At 42.0% G+C, this 16,447-nt stretch overlaps 1 protein-coding gene across 1 annotated transcript in view; it reads left to right on the plus strand.

Annotated features, from left to right (window-relative positions):
• DNAH7 (dynein axonemal heavy chain 7) overlaps positions 1 to 16,447 on the plus strand; it is a 519,305-nt gene that overhangs the window by 19,626 nt on the left and 483,232 nt on the right. Inside the window, exons 5-6 of the mRNA XM_089689972.1 lie at positions 1,185 to 1,266; positions 7,859 to 8,039. Coding sequence (XP_089546098.1) covers positions 1,185 to 1,266; positions 7,859 to 8,039 — 263 coding nt within the window. The remainder of the gene's footprint in view (positions 1 to 1,184; positions 1,267 to 7,858; positions 8,040 to 16,447) is intronic.

Here is a 16,447-nt window from a genome sequence, read left to right on the forward strand (position 1 = left end):
ACCATTCTTCCTGGCTTCTGACCCCGGCTTTGGCTGCAATTCCCGCTGGTTCTCGACTTGATTATCCTGGAAGACGACCTCGGCAGGAGAACGTCTGTCCTACCAAGTCATCCACTGTTGCTGTCAGACTTGCATAGACTCTTGCCTTGTTTCTGTGTAAATAAACCTACCTTTAATTGCACCTCCTTGTGTGTCTGGCTCCTCGCTCCCTGAGAGTGACCCAGATACAAGTGACCTTTAAGGGCAACCATACTGCTGATGTGGCCCGCGATGAAATTAAGTTTGACACCCCTGCCTTAGATTATAGATGTAATGAGGCTGATTTACTTAAGAAGCTGAGAATGTTCACACAGTAAATTGCGAGAATATTCATTTCAGTCATCCAGTCATATTCAGATGAAATAAATAATCTGGAGTTTGCTTGAACAACAATCAGAAACTGACACTAAAGAAATAAGAAATCACACCTACAGTGTCATGAAAAACACACAACATACAGTATAAAGCTGCTTTAAATCAGTGGCATAAAGTTCACAAGTGTCGACGCACCATGCTTCATAACTCGTGACTTGCATTTAGAGAATAATCCTCCAGATGCTTCTCCACTATCACATCAAATCAAGAGGTCTCACTGCACTTCAATATGTGATCCAAAGAGCAGCCAGGACCCAGACACTCTCATCAAAAACAGCAGCTCTGTAGTTAACAACTCAGCCATGTTGCAGGAAAAAACACAGAATGAGGCTCCATAGTGCAGTATTTTGGTTCAACCGTTTATTAAAAATAAGGATTGGTACTCACAAAAGTTTGGAATGTGCAAGAGTGACGTCATCCCCCGCTGGCCGATGAAGAAGCCCGAAGACTGGCAAGCAGAAGAAGTTGCTGGCGCTGGCAATGGACTGTTGAACAGGTAAGTATTCACCTTTTTTAGTTCTGCTTTAAACACTCACCACACAGGTTATCATTAAGAATCTACACTTGGACATTAGGTTACTTTTGGTGGTCTTTTGTAGGATGAGTAACATAGATTGCCCTGCCATGTGCTGCAGTTTAAGCAGTGAGCAGGTGCTGTTTCATTTTTACTCTACTGAATGAAAAGATGCAAAAATTATGCAAAAAGAATGACTCCCTTTTACCATTCTTAATAATCTTATTGGTTGCTCAATTTTTTTTTGTTTTATTAGGAGAAAGGATGCCTCTTCTTTTTCAGATTTTCAGGTAGATCAAACTACTGCTGGAACATCAGCTTTAGATAAAGACATTTTGGTAAGTGTATGTTTCAAAATGGAGTGTACTGAGTAATGAAGTTTAGCTACTATTACCTACACAGGGATGTGTAAAATCCTATCGCCCGATGCCCGGGATGGTGTAGTTGTGCCTGCCGGGCAGGTTGTTTTTCCTTACAATTAGCCCTGCTGCACGCAAGCAGCAGGTTTGCTTAAGAAAGCAATCGGTAAACACTGGGGTGGACAGGCTGCTGCTGTGCATGCTCAGTGTCTGCTACACTAGTTCAGACAGCACACTTCCCCCCCCTCCCTCCCCACATAGACAGGACAGGAGAGAGATAACATCTTGCTCCACCTCTTCCCGCCCCTCTCCTCTGTGTCTCTCTGGCCGGCCAGTGATTGCTTGAGGAAGGGCATGTGTGGGCAGGAAATTTGAAGATCCATTCAGCTGTATGATTGCCGATGTCTGAGCCTGCAGAGAGCAGCCTGGGGATGAGTGATCTCTGCTCTACCACTGAGCTTTCCTGACCTCCCTCCTTTCCCTCCTTATATATCTCCCCCAGCATGAACTTTTACTGAGCATCCAAGTGCTTCTATGTGCGAGGGTAACCTGAAGGAATATTATTATTATTATTATATAGTATTTATAAAGCGCCAATAGTTCGCTCAGCACTGTACATTACAAAGGGGGACAGAACATGTGACAGAACAATAACAATACAATGCAAAACATGAGGGGATCGAGGGCCCTGCTCTTTCGAGCTTACGATATAGGAGGGAGGGGATGGTGGCACAGGAGGAGAAAGCTGTGGGGGATGGAGTGGTAGGAAGAGTGGAGGAGGTCGGCAAGTTAGCAGGGGGTGGGGTAGGCTTCCCTGAAGAGATGGGTTTTCAGGGTGCGCCTAAAGGAGAGGAGAGTAGGTGATAATCTGATGGGTTGAGGCAGGGAGTTCCAGAGGATGGGTGACACCCTGGAGAAGTCCTGGAGGCAGGCATGGGAGGAGGAGACCAGAGAACTAGAGAGAAGGAGGTCTTGTGAGGAGCGGAGTGTGCGTGCAGGGTGGTACTTGGATATTAGGTCGGTGATGTAGTTCGGGACAGTATGGTGGACGACTTTGTACGTCAGTGTTAGGATTTTGAATTTGATCCATTGTGCAATCGAAAGCCAGTGGAGGGATTGGCAGAGGGAGGGTGGCAGAAACGGAGCGGTTGGAAAGGTGATAGAGTCTGGAAGCCGTATTCAGGATCGACTGAAGTGGGGATAGCCTGTGGCGGGGCAGGCCAGTAAGGAGGGAGTTGCAGTAATCGAGTCGTGATATGATGAGGGAGTGGATGAGCTGTTTAGTGGTTTCTGGGGTTAGGAACGTGCGTATTTTGGCGATGTTGCAGAGCTGGAGTCAGCATGAGTTTGTTAAAGATTGGACTTGGGGCTGGAAGGATAGGTTGGAGTCCAGAATGATACCAAGTACTCTGGCCTGCGGGGCGGGTTAGATGGTGGTGTTGTTGGACATGATGGAGAAGTCAATGGGGGGTGGGGTCCGGGCTGGGGGGAAGACAAGAAACTCGGTTTTGGAGAGGTTCAGTTTAAGGAAGTGGAGCGACATCCAGTCTGTTATGTCGCTCAGTAGGTGTGTGATTCGGGAGGAGACTGAGGGGGTGAGGTGGGGGGTTGAGAGATAGATTTGTGTGTCGTCGGCATATAGGTGGTAGTTGAAGCCGTGAGAGTGTATGAGTTGGCCAAGAGAGGAGGTGTAGATGGAGAAGAGAAGGGGCCCGAGGACGGAGCCTTGAAGGACCCCAACAGAGAGGGGGAGTGAGGGGGAGGTGGTAGCATTATAGGTAACGCTGAAAGAGCGTTGTGACAGGTAGGATGAGAGACAGGAGAGAGCAGAATCTCTGAGGCCGAGGGAGTGTAGTTTTTTGAGGAGGAGGGGGTGGTCGACCGTGTCGAAGGCCGCGGACAGGTCAAGGAGTAGGAGCACTGAATAGTGGCCATTAGCTTTGGAGGTTAGTAGGTCGTTGGAGAGTTTGAGTAAGGCGGTTTCTCTCCCCTCTCTGCTAGTCCCCAGGTGAAGTGCTAGAGACAGGCAAGGAGGTAAGGAGGAGATAAACAGCACAATGTAAAAAATTTTAAAAGCTTAGGTCGCTTAAACCCCTTTTGTTTTTAAAAGCCCCAGATATAATCTATATCCTATAATCACCTCCCTGTATCACTGCCTAATAAAAAACATCAACCCTTCATATTTTCCATCCTAGCAAAGCCATTTCATGGTTTAAACGGACATACATCCATTGAAAATCTCTAGCGATAAAACTGTGTTATTCAGTAATAGTGTAACAATAAAGACCTTATTTCAATATGGTTTTGGTTAAAATTATTTTTTTTTATCAGGACAAGCAGATTGTCATGAGGGACAAGTAGATTGGAACTCTGATTTAGTCCCTTGGACAAGTAATTTAAAAAAAAAATCTCCACAACCCTGCCTACAGTTCTGTATTTACCATAGGGTGCTCTTGAACCTGTGTCCAGGGAAGTATACTAACAACATAGTAAAAGAGGGCAACAATAAAGTAGAACATTTTCAACGGGACATTTAGGTTTAAAATACAGTCATGGCCGAAATTGTTGGCACCCTTGATATTTTTCCTGAAAATCAAGTATTTCACACAAAAAAGGTATTGCATTAACACATGTTTTGCTATACACATGTTTATTCCCTTTGTATGTATTGGAACAAATATAAAACAGAGGCAGAAAAGCAAATATGACATAATGTCACACAAAACCCCAAAAATGGGCTGGACAAAAGTATTGGCACCCTTAACTTAATATTTGGTTGCACACCCTTTGGAAAACATAACTGAAATCAGTCGCTTCCTATAACCATCAATAAGCTTCTGACACCTCTCACCCGGAATTTTGGACCACTCTTCCTTTGCAAACAGCTCCAGGTCTCTCTTATTGGAAGGACACCTTTTCCCAACAGCAATTTTAAGATCTCTCCACAGGTGTTCAATGGGATTTAGATCTGGGCTCATTGCTGGCCACTTCAGAACTCTCCAGCGCTTCTTTGCATCCATTTCTGAGTGCTTTTTGACGTATGTTTGGGGTCATTGTCCTGCTGGAAGACCCAGGATCTTGGACGCAAACCCAGCTTTCTGACACTGGGCCCTACAGTGCGACCCAAAATCCTTTGGTAATCCTCAGATTTCATGATGCCTTGCACACAGTCAAGGCACCCAGTGCCAGAGGCAGCAAAACAACCCCAAAACATCATTGAACCTCCACCATATTTTACCGTAGGTACTGTGTTTTGTTCTTTGTAGGCCTCATTCCGTTTTCGGTAAACAGTAGAATGATGTGCTTTACCGAAAAGCTCTATCTTGGTCTCATCTGTCCACAAGACGTTTTCCCAGAAGGCTTTTGGCTTACTCAAGTACATTTTGGCAAACTGTAGTCTTGCTTTTTTATGTCTCTGTGTCAGCAGTGGGGTCCTCCTGGGTCTCCTGCCATAGCGTTTCATTTCATTTAAATGTCGACGGATAGTTCGCGCTGACACTGATGCTCCCTGAGCCTGCAGGACAGCTTGAATGTCTTTGGAACATGTTTGGGGCTGCTTATCCACCATCCGGACTATTCTGCGTTGCAATCTTTCATCAATTTTCCTCATCCGTCCACGACCAGGGAGATTAGCTACAGTGCCATGGGTTGCAAACTTCTTGATAATGTTGCGCACTGTGGACAAAGGCAAATCTAGTTCTCTGGAGATGGACTTGTAACCTTGAGATTGTTGATATTTTGCCACAATTTTGGTTCTCAGGTCCTCAGACAGTTCTCGTCTCCTCTTTCTGTTGTCCATGCTTAGTGTGGCACAGACAGACACACAATGCAAAGGTTAAGTGAACGTCTCTCCTTTTTATCTGCTTTCAGGTGTGATTTCTATATTGCCCACACCTGTTACTTGCCCCAGGTGAGTTTACAGGAGCATCACATGCTTGTAACATTCTTATTTATCCGCAGTTGTGAAAGGGTGCCAATACTTTTGTCCAGCCCATTTTTGGAGGTTTGTGTGACATTATGTCGAATTTGCTTTCTTTCCTCCCTTTTTTTGTTTTGTCCCAATACACACAAAGGGAATAAACATGTGTATAGCAAAACATGTGTTAATGCAATACGTTTCGTGAGAAATACATGATTTCCTGGAGAAATATCAAGGGTGCCAACAATTTCGGCCATGACTGTACATGGCAAAGCTATGTATGAGCAGAGCAGAACAAATTTAGAATAATTCTAACCCTAAAGACTACTGAATGGAGTCACAAGACTCGCTAAGGTAGCAAGGCCCCTAAATGCAGGCATGATTAACCACTGACGAACAAAAACAGCCTGCCCAAGATATTTATTGCATTGGTACTTCTGCTAATAAAGAAGGATATTTTATATGACACATATTTCCTATAAATAGTAAAACAGATACAGAAATAAAGGTATAAGTCCACAAGAATAAAATATATAATTATTTTTAATAACTGTAAAAGAAATACAGAGAATTTGTTAAATACATAATCATTTATAATAATAAATAACACTTTGGCAGAAAATTTGCAAAATTATCATTTGCAGATTTTAATGTAAAGCTACATTTTTGTCAATAAAAAACAAATGTTAGTAAAGTTATTAAGATTTTGACATGCTAGTGTTCCATCAATGCTATTCTAGTAACTTCCTCCTCCTCCTCCCTCTAAAAACGATAAAAATTAAATTTGTAAATGAATAGGCAGCTGGCATATAGTGTAACTGTGACCACGCTATAGACCAGGGGTATTGAAATAAAATTCATGGGAGTCTAATCCCCTAAATTTTCTTCCATGTTTGTGCTGCCACTCAAATTCTTCATATCACAGTCCCCCCTTTAAGCCACAGTCTCATTACATCAGTCTCCTCACTTTTCCCTTGAGATCGTAGCCCCCCGTCCCCCTTATATCATATGTCCCCTTCCCATCATAGTTTTCCTTTTTACATCACAGCCCCTGTTTACATTGCAGTCCCCGCTGTAATGAGGGGACTGCAATGTGAGGGGCTAAGTGAGGGGCCTGTCCCCAGGAAACGGGCATCCCCAAATTTATAAGTAGTAAATTAGCTTTAAAACAAGTCTTCACCGACTTCTTTAGTTGCAGGCATTGTGGAAAAATTAATCCATGAAATTTATAGCAAATGTACTAGAGTAATTCAAGTTGGTTCACCCAGCAGCTTATCTCATTCTGCCCTCCCATCTAAGCACTCTGTATTTATAGTCAGGAATAGGATGAGTAATGCAGGTGATTAAAGTATATATATAACCTAAACTTTTCTGATTAGTATTGGATAAAGTAGGGAAACTTTAAAGAAGTGTGGGAAAAAAATAAGCATACACATTCATTCTGTGGCTGCATTATTGCTGGGATGCTGCAGCTGTCCCCCCGTCCAAAAACTGACCGATCACATGATCGCTGATTGCTCAGTTCTTGGATTGCTCTTAGCAGAAAGTGGTGACTGTTAGTCACTGCTCTCTGCTCTGCCCCTCCAGCCTTCACTGAAGCACTGGGCTGGGGAGGGAGTGGGAGTGGCTAGCTCAGGCTCACAGCACTGCTCTGAGAGGCTAAGAAAGCTGCCAGTTTGGCATCTTGGTGGATCCTGGCATTATAGTCAGGTTCTTTCTAGAGCCTAGAGCGGTTCTGTGACATCGGCTGATGCAGAACCGGCTTTAGGCTGCTGTTAGCTGAATCTGAGTCACTGGAGTGCAAGTGCACTCTTGTGACCCAAAAGAGAAATATGGCCAAAAAAACTTTAGCCATTCTCTTTTAAAGCCCTTGTTGGTTTATTTTTTGCTGTTGGTGTCTTGCTGTGGAGATTTTCCCCCACTTTCTGTTCTTAGAGATACAACAAAAAGTAGGAGGGTCATTTCCCTCTTTGACAGTCATCACCAAAACTTGTGTCTCTATCAGAAAAGTTCCCTTCTGTTGTGGTTTTGGTGGCCACTGCAACAGTGGCCATCAGGACAAAAACAGAGGGTGAATCTCCATAGCGGGACTACAGACAGCAACAAAAAACTTCTAACCTTTTCCAATCTTTCTAAAACTAAAACATCTTTTGGCCATATATCATTTTTACTATATGTAATCATGATACTCCAACAACAACTGCTGACATGAAATGATACAGTATGTGTTTTTAGGCTGCTTACAATAACCAGTCATATTCATTTTTTATTCCTATATATTATGCTGAATATATGCAGATTTTGATTGGCTTCTGTGTGAATTGGCTTATGATCTCATAGAGCACTCTCTGGGCCTTGGACATTATTAGATGACCTCTGAGCCTTGGATCCTAATCAAGCAATCTCCAGACCTTGGGACCTCTTATTGCAGCCTCTTGGCCTTGTATATATCTAGGCCTGTGGACATGTGGGCAGCCTCCAAGCTATGGGACTTGCTAGGGAATCATTGGGTTTTGTGACATATTATGGCACCCCTGGGCCTTGGAAATTATTCTGATATCCTCCAAGCAGCTTCTAATATTCAGCTTGTTTCAAGTTTGTGGTGAAAAGTAAATTTATCTAGTTTTTGATATGTGACTTTTGAATTTTTAGAAGTACAATTACTATATTAGCCATGGCATTGACACAGAGCATGTAGCACCCATGGAAGAATCTTGGCTTGAACATGTGCTGAGCCTGGTTCCAGAACATTTAAAGGTTTACACGGACAGTATTGACCTGCTTTCAGATGAAATGAAAGAAGATTATCTACTTAGTGTTAAGAAGGCCATTGGTAAGTTTTTGGTTTTTTTTTTTTAATTTTGTGATGACATTTCTACTTTCACATATTTTACTTTTATTAAATAACATTTTTCTATTTACATTAGTGAAAGGAATTAAAGGAAACATGCACTAAAAAGAATACACATCCTTGCATTGCTGAATGTGCCTCTTACTAGTTGCTTGTCTGTTATGCTGATACAAAGTCTTTGTTACTTTCTGTAGGATGTATGTGGGAAAAATAGGGAGCATGAGTATGGCACTGAAGGTTATAGACACAAAAATGAAAGTAAAAAAGATAGTTTTATTAATACTCCAGATAAAAGCCATTCACTTCAAACATTTAACTTATTCTCCCTGGAGAAGAGATGCTGAAAAGGAGATGTGATCACAATATACAAAGCTTTGGGAGGAAACTATTTAACCTGCAGTCTCTGAAAAAGACATGCAGCCACACAATGAATATGGATGAGAAGCGCATGCCCCCCCCCCCCACCTCCCCAGCCCACCCCATGCAATGCTCTGCAGGCTCAACTGTAAAAAAAATTAAAAAGCATGTTTTTTTCCTTGCAGAAACAAGTGCATTTATTTATTCTTTTACAGGTACACTTATCCTTTAAACTGTATAAGGTGTTCTTTACTGTTAGAGTGGTAAGGATGTGAAACTCCCTTCCACAGTTGGTGGTGTCAGTGGGGAGTGTAGACATATTAGAAAAACTCTTAGATGTGTTTCTCACAGAGCACAATGTACAAGGATATTGAAAATGGTAGCAACATAGACATTCACACAGATACACTCAATTTGAACTAGATGGACTGGTGTCTTTATCCAACCTTACCAGCTATTTAACTATGTAACTATATGTAATCATACATGGTTTCTTCATAAAAACAAGTATTTTGCTACTCACCACACATGACACAATAGTATTTGATGATTATGATACCTCATATACACTAAAGCCACAAATCAGTATCCTCAGAACGGAATTTAAAATTGTAGGTTTCAAAGTCATTATACAGTAGTCTGAATATCCATCTAAAATTAATATATACAACAATAGAAATAAATAACTAAATACAAAATTAAGAGCACTTAGGAATACAGCACTCATTTAGAACTGACATAAGAGATCTAATTTTGGAATATTAGAACAGCAAAGTTATTCACATTTTGTAATTCCATGCAAAACAGCTCATAGTTCAGGAAACTGTCCCCCTCATAACTGTAAAGGCATTGGAGGTGCTAAAGTTACCATAAAGTAACACTGTTCATTGCTGAAAAAGGTTTCCCAAGACAAGGGTGGGCGGCTTATTGGGAATGTATATACTGTAGAAGAAATGCCAAAATGAACAAATATCGCAAACCAAAATGAAGCAAGATGAACCCCTACCAAAAATACTCCAGAACTCAAACTCAAGACGTTCTTACCTGAGGTAGTATAATAACCAGGGCGATTAGGACACATGATGCTTCCACTGTGGGAGAGGGAGTAGAGTTGTTTATGGCGTTACACACCTTCTTAAACCTTGCTGCAAAGTCTCTCCTGATTGATGAACAGACCAAAGCATGATGGATAATTCATGACATCAAAGCACTGTACACGTGCCTTAAAAACAGGTTCCCGGACATGTGCAGTGAGGCCAGAAACACTGGAAAAGACCTGCTGCATGAAACGTCTACCACACAAATACCATCAGATGTGCTGCATTGAGCATAAATGGGCTGCTTCAGATATCACAGGCCAATTACCTGTTCTGTGTCCTTATGTTTGACATGTCCCCTTTTACTTCTATTTCTCTTTATTTATTTATTATTACAGGTACTTATATAGCTCTGTCAATTTACACAGCGCTTTACATATATGTTGTACATTCACATTAGTCCCTAACCCTCAAGGTACGTACCATCCAAGGTCTCTAACTCACATTCATACATACACATACTAGGGCCAATTTAGACAGGAGCCAATTACCATACCAGCATGTCTTTGGAGTGTGGGAGGCAACCAGTGTACCCAGAGGAAACCCACACAGTCACAGGGAGAACATGCAAACTCCAGGCAGGTGCGTGGTTGGGATTCAAACCAGTGACCCTAGTACTGCCAGGCAGAAGTGCTAACCATTTAGCCACTGTTTAGATACTATTTCACTGTCTGTTCTTTCCTTCTACACTTGGGGGGTGATTGGTTAGATTTTTCTATATTCCTTACCTTGAACAACTGGTCTGTGGTGTTTGCACCAGCCCACGTATGCTCCACGCAAAACTCTTGATGGTATTTGTGTGTGCTGAAGTCTCATGCAGCGAGTCATATCTGTTGTCCCTGGCTTCACTGTGCATGTGTGGGCACACGCTTTTTAGGCACGTGCGCTCGGCGCAGTAAAGTCATGGTTTACATCATCACTTCCAACATCTTGCGTGTCACAGTGGAATTTTTGGCATGGACAGCATGGAACACCATTTCATCAGGACAGTCTTTGTAGAGGTGTTTAAGAGGAAGGTCTGGAGAGTGAAATCCAAAGTGGGTAGACCATGTGCCCTTTTTGTTCTGGTTATTACACCCCTGAGGTAAGAACCGCATGCAGCCACTCACTTCTATTGCGAGGTGTATGCATCATCTATGGCTCCTCAGGTGAGCAAAAATACTGTCATTTCATTTTACAACACATTTTATGGCTCAGCTCATCGACATGATTCGGAGTACTGAATCAAGCCAAGAGCTAAGTACATAGGGCCATAACACTATTTTGTAACTGTGGCCTCCCAAGAACATGCGACTTTTCAACCCAGAAAAAATACTGTAAAGCAACCAATTTTCATTAGATATGCTCTAGATCAGGGGTAGGCAGCCTTAATGAGGTTGAGATCTACCTGAACAACATGGGAGAAGTCAAAGGTCACCAGGCATAGTGTCGCCCCGTGTTGCCTCCTCACCCCTGATTTAAATCTCCAATTGCCGTACTACCATATCACAATTGCGTGCATTGCACAGCAATCATGGGTTTATATCAGGTGGTGAGCAGGTAACATATCACCTCCTCACCAGCTGTCAAACACACTTGGATCACTTTACAGAGGAGCAGCATTGCCTGCTGCACTTGTGAATGAGCCCTTAGTTGCATTTGGCAGTGGCACCCTTAGGGGTCATTCACACATAAAGTTGGGGGGTGGTAAAACCCTGGGGTTGAGTTTCGGTTTTACCGCACCAATCCCTTCTCCCTACTGAGGCAGCAGCCAAAGGTGCACACATGCCGCAGCAGGAATGAAATACCTTGTTGCTTTTAATAGGTGCTACTGTCTGCCAGTTGTGACCCATTCAAGTAAATGGGGCCACTCTGCAAGTGCTTTTTACACTGGTGTGCTGCAGTTTACTTGCACCGCAGTTGCAGCACAGTGCATCTGCAACTTTCCTGGGTTAGCTGCACTTTGCCATAAACTTCTTTTATATCCTGCAGGTGTGGTGCACTTTCAGAAAGTGCACCAAACCCCTAGGATATAACAGACGTCTATGGCTAAGCACAGCAAACCTACTGGAAAGCTACAGGTACACTGCACTGCACCTGCTGTGTGGGTAAACCGCAGCGCATAATTGTGAAAGCAGCCCTGTGCTGCTTCCAATATTCTTTTCAAAAAACAATCTTATGGACAGATGTAACAAATTTTTATGAAAAGCTCTTTATCTTGTAGCATATGCATACGACCTTCTTTAGGCTCTCTTAAATGTGTGCTTGTGAAAGTTACTCATACTGTATGTTTACCAGACGCCTCACGTTGTAGAACACAATCTCCTTCTTTTGGCCTCACTTGTCATTACCTGTTATTAGGCCTCCAAGTTCCCCAGAACACTACTGTTCACACCATTTCTCTCATCTGTTCCTCGTTGAAAGCCATCACAACAGAATGCTTCAACTTGTCACAGATTGAAAGAATTTTCCAATGACAAATTGTTTTCTCCTTGGGTTTCAGTGTTTTCATGCACTTTTATTTTTTTACATCATAGCTTATGCTTTCATCTTAGAGCTCTATTCATTACTTGATTTCCACACTTCCAGATTACCTAGAATGGCTTTTTGTCCACTGACCTTACTTAGCTAAAGCTCCTGCTGATTTGATCAGAAGCTCAGTCTAGCTTACCTTTTCCTAAATTGCCTCAAGTACCTTTGCCAGTAAATAAAGTAGAACTAAACTAAAGTAAAGGCAAAATCTTTTTTTTCAGTTTTGGATAGAGTGGAGATGGATTAGAACACATATCACGTTTATTAACAAGACTGAAAGTAGAAAAAATCCAAGGAATTGAGGGGGGATCTTCCAATCGGGAACACTCGTTCCGGTGACCCTTGTGACAATCAGGGTTTTTTTCACTTTGGAGGGATTTCCTCTCACTTCCAGCTTTGGCTATAGGATAGTATGTTTAGTGAAATCTCCCCAATGGGACACAGATGGCAGAAAAAATAAGTTATAACCCTCCCTTACTTGGCCTACAATGGCAATTTTTTTGCCTTTAGTTCTATTTTAAAGGTACACAGTGACAACAATGGTAACCAGCGATGTGTTGCAGGTTCCTGGACAACTCTGAAGACCTGGAAGAGATAATATCCTGCACAACAACATTCAAATGTGTATATCCATTTTGTATGATTTTTGTAAGCCTTATGGATTGTCTTCTTGAGTGTCTCTTTACATATGATTGAATATTAATTGTTTGCATTGTTTGCTATCATATCTCTTGTTCCATTCACTGTAAATCAAATAGAGCTGAACATACACTGTTGATGATAAGTGGATTGTTGCCTTGGTTTGCAACCTGTTTTTACTCAGCAGTGAATATTAAACTGAGCTCCATATGGGTTCAGTTAACCTTTTGATTAACACAATGTATAAAATCAAAGCAAAGTATCAGCAGAATGAAAGTGAGGCTTATTGTTCAAATAAGAGAGAATGAACAGAGCAGTGGAAGAAGATGTTGAAATGCGCAAAATGTGTCTTATTTGAAGCTAAAACAATATCATACGTAACCCACTGAGAATGAATAGTAGAGATTTTTAGGCAGCCCTGGGGTTCTAATGCCTACTGAAGGACATTAAGCAATTTAGTGACAAAAGTAGATGCAGACTGCCTGTTCGAAAAGTCTACGCAACAGCTTTAATGCATACAGTTGTGACCAAAATTATTCAACCCCCACTGAAATTGAGTGTTTTGGCCAGTTTGACATTGCTTTTGATCATTCAGTCATCTTGCTTACATTTACATTAAAGAGGCACTTGTAGGTCAGACAAATATAACATAACAGTTATAATGAAATAACCACAAATGTCTTTTCTGTGCTCACAGCATTATCAGTTTTATTCAACCCCCAAGTGACATTCAATCTTAGTACTTAGTACAGCATCCTTTTACAGTTATAACAGCTTTTAAACGTGAAGCATAGCTTGACACAAGTGTCTTGCAGCGATCTACGGGTATCTTCGCCCATTCTTCATGGGCAAAGGCCTCCAGTTCAGTCACATTCTTAGGCTTGCGCACTGCAACTGCTTTCTTTAAGTCCCACCAGAGGTTCTCAATCGGATTTAAGTCTGGTGACTGCGATGGCCACTCCAAAATGTTCCAGCCTTTCCTCTGCAACCATGCTCTAGTGGACTTGGAGGTATGCTTGGGATCATTGTCCTGTTGAAAGGTCCAACGTCTCCCAAGCCTCAGGTGTGTGACGGACTGCATCACGTTTCCATCCAATATCTCCTGGTACTGAAGAGAATTCATGGTACCTTGCACACGCTGAAGCTTCCCTGTACCTGCAGAAGCAAAACAGCCCCAAAGCATGATTGACCCTCCACCATGCTTCACAGTAGGCAAGGTGTTCTTTTCATCATAGGCCTTGTTCTTCCTCCTCCAAACATAGCGTTGATCCATGGGCCCAAACAGTTCTAATTTTGTTTCATCAGTCCACAGAACACTATCCCACAACTTTTGTGGTTTGTCCACATGGCTTTTGGCATACTGCAGTCGACTCTTCTTATTCTTTGGAGACAGCAAGGGGGTACGCCTGGGAGTTCTGGCACGGAGGCCTTCATTACGCAGTGTGCGTCTTATTGTCTGGGCTGAAACTTCTGTACCCACATCTGACAAATCTTTTCTCAGTTCCTCAGCAGTCACACGGGGACTTCTCTCCACTCTACGCTTCAGGTAGCGCACAGCAGTCGAAGTCAGCATCTTCTTTCTGCCACGACCAGGTAGCGTTTCAACAGTGCCCTTTGCCTTGAATTTGCGAATGATGCTTCCTAAGGTGTCTCTTGGTATGTTTAACATCTTTGCAATCTTCTTATAGCCATTGCCCTTCCTGTGAAGAGAAATCACCTCTTCTCTTGTCTTCCTGGACCATTCTCTTGCCTTCACCATGTTTGTAACCACACCAGTAAATGTCTAGAAGGAGCTGAGTATCACAGTCATTTTAAAGCTGCCTAATTGGTGCTTATTATGCTTGATTGCTGCTCGGTGACATCCACAGGTGTTTTCAATACCTGATGGAAAGCACCTGTATGAACCTCTGTTCTTCAGAGTGGTAGTCTTTAAGGGGTTGAATAATTGTGGCAATGAAGAAACCACATAAGAACCATTTACTACTGTATTACATAAACAATTGATGTCATTTTAGTTGCATTTGGGTAGTTACAACGTCCTTGTAGGATTTGATTCTGAATACAATTCCAAATGTACACTATAGTCCCTAAACCCCTTTACAGCATTGGGGGTTGAATAATTTTGGTCACAACTGTATGTATGACCACTGCATCTGCAATTCTGGCTTGCAAACTGGGACAATTTTTTGCATGTCTGCAACAGAATTACGAAAGGAGATTTTCCTCAAGATAAGACAGATTTCTATTTAAAATAGACACACAACTAAGAAGCAGTCAGGGGCAGATTTTTTTTTTTTATTGCAGTGCTACTTTAGAGTAGCAGAGGATGATTTATAAACAGTGCTGCATAATTGCAATAAATCCTGTTTCAAACCTGCTTTATTGTTCTAGCTTAGCAGTGCAACATAGTTAACGGATAAGTTCACCTTTTAACAAAAAATAATAAATGCACATTTTTTTGCCGGTAAAAAAATTTACATTTATTATTTTTTGTTTCTGGAGCCTCTAAAGCATTGCACCAGCAATCAGCAGATCACTGGTGCCATGCAGGTCTCCTGCAGACCTGTCAGTGTATCTGTGCGCCCGTACATCTCGTATGGGCAAGTAGATACTTACTGACAGGAAGACTCAATGAATTACAATGGCACTTGACAGCTCTGTGGTAGTTCATTGAGAATGAAAAGCCGACAGCCGCAAAGGATCCCAAGACTTGTCGTTTTCTCATTCACAGAATACTGTGAATTAATGAAGCGGCTGGGCAGGCGCAGTCATGCATGGCTGTGTTTTTTTTTTTTAAATGTGACAGCTAGCAGGGAGGAGAAGATAGCTGTCACAATGGGGATTAGGGTGGTGCGTGGCCGGTCCATTCATAACATGTTACATGTTACGTAAGATGAAGTTATCCTTTAAAGTAGAACTATAAGCACAATTTTTCATTTTGGATAGAGAAATGGTTAGTTATAACCCCTGTCAATTTTTTGTCATCTGTGTCCCATTAGGGAGATTTCCCTTCACTTCCTGTCCCACAGCCAAAACAGAAAGTGAGAGGAAATCCCTGCAAATTAAGAAAATCTCCTGGGTCCTCCCAGGTTACCAGAATTAGTGTCCCTGTTTGAAGATTTCCCCTTTATTACTGTTCTTGGGACAACCCAAATTTGGGAATTTCTTTTCACTTTCAATGATAATGGTAAACAGGACAAATAGAGAGGGTGGAGCTTCTTAACTCCTTAACAGAGGCAAAGGCAGCAATAAAAACCAGACAGGTATTCTAATCCATCTCCATTCTAGCCAAAACAAAACAAAAGGTTTTGCCTCTACTTATACTTTAATACATGTGTAATGTTGCGCCTCCCTGTGATTATATATACTATGCAAAAAGACTCATCACCAAGTAAACAATAAATTGACATTCAACAATATGTAAACTTATACATTAAATAAAACAGAACCAAATATCATATAATGTCCACAGTTCATAAATTGGGCTTATTATTTGTCTTTCGTTATAAATTGTGCTTATTATTTATCTTCCGAGGTAACCATGTAACACCTCCTGTGTAATTATAAACATGCACACTGCGTGTCCACCACCTTTCAATCCTGCACTCACCTCCACTTTTTGACCTGTCCTCTTATGGGTCACAATCGCTTGTATCCCTTTACTGGGGATCCTTTGATCAACTCCTCTCCTCCTTATGGACTCCCCTCATTTATGATTTTCCATCCAAAGGTATCCAATGGTACAATTTTACTCTCGGTGTCTGGCCCCTTAGAAATGTGATCCCT

Source organism: Staurois parvus, unplaced genomic scaffold, assembly GCF_062004578.1.
Source record: "Staurois parvus isolate SC_StPar_1 unplaced genomic scaffold, SC_StPar_1.0 ptg000506l, whole genome shotgun sequence".
NCBI classification, from domain to species: domain Eukaryota; kingdom Metazoa; phylum Chordata; class Amphibia; order Anura; family Ranidae; genus Staurois; species Staurois parvus.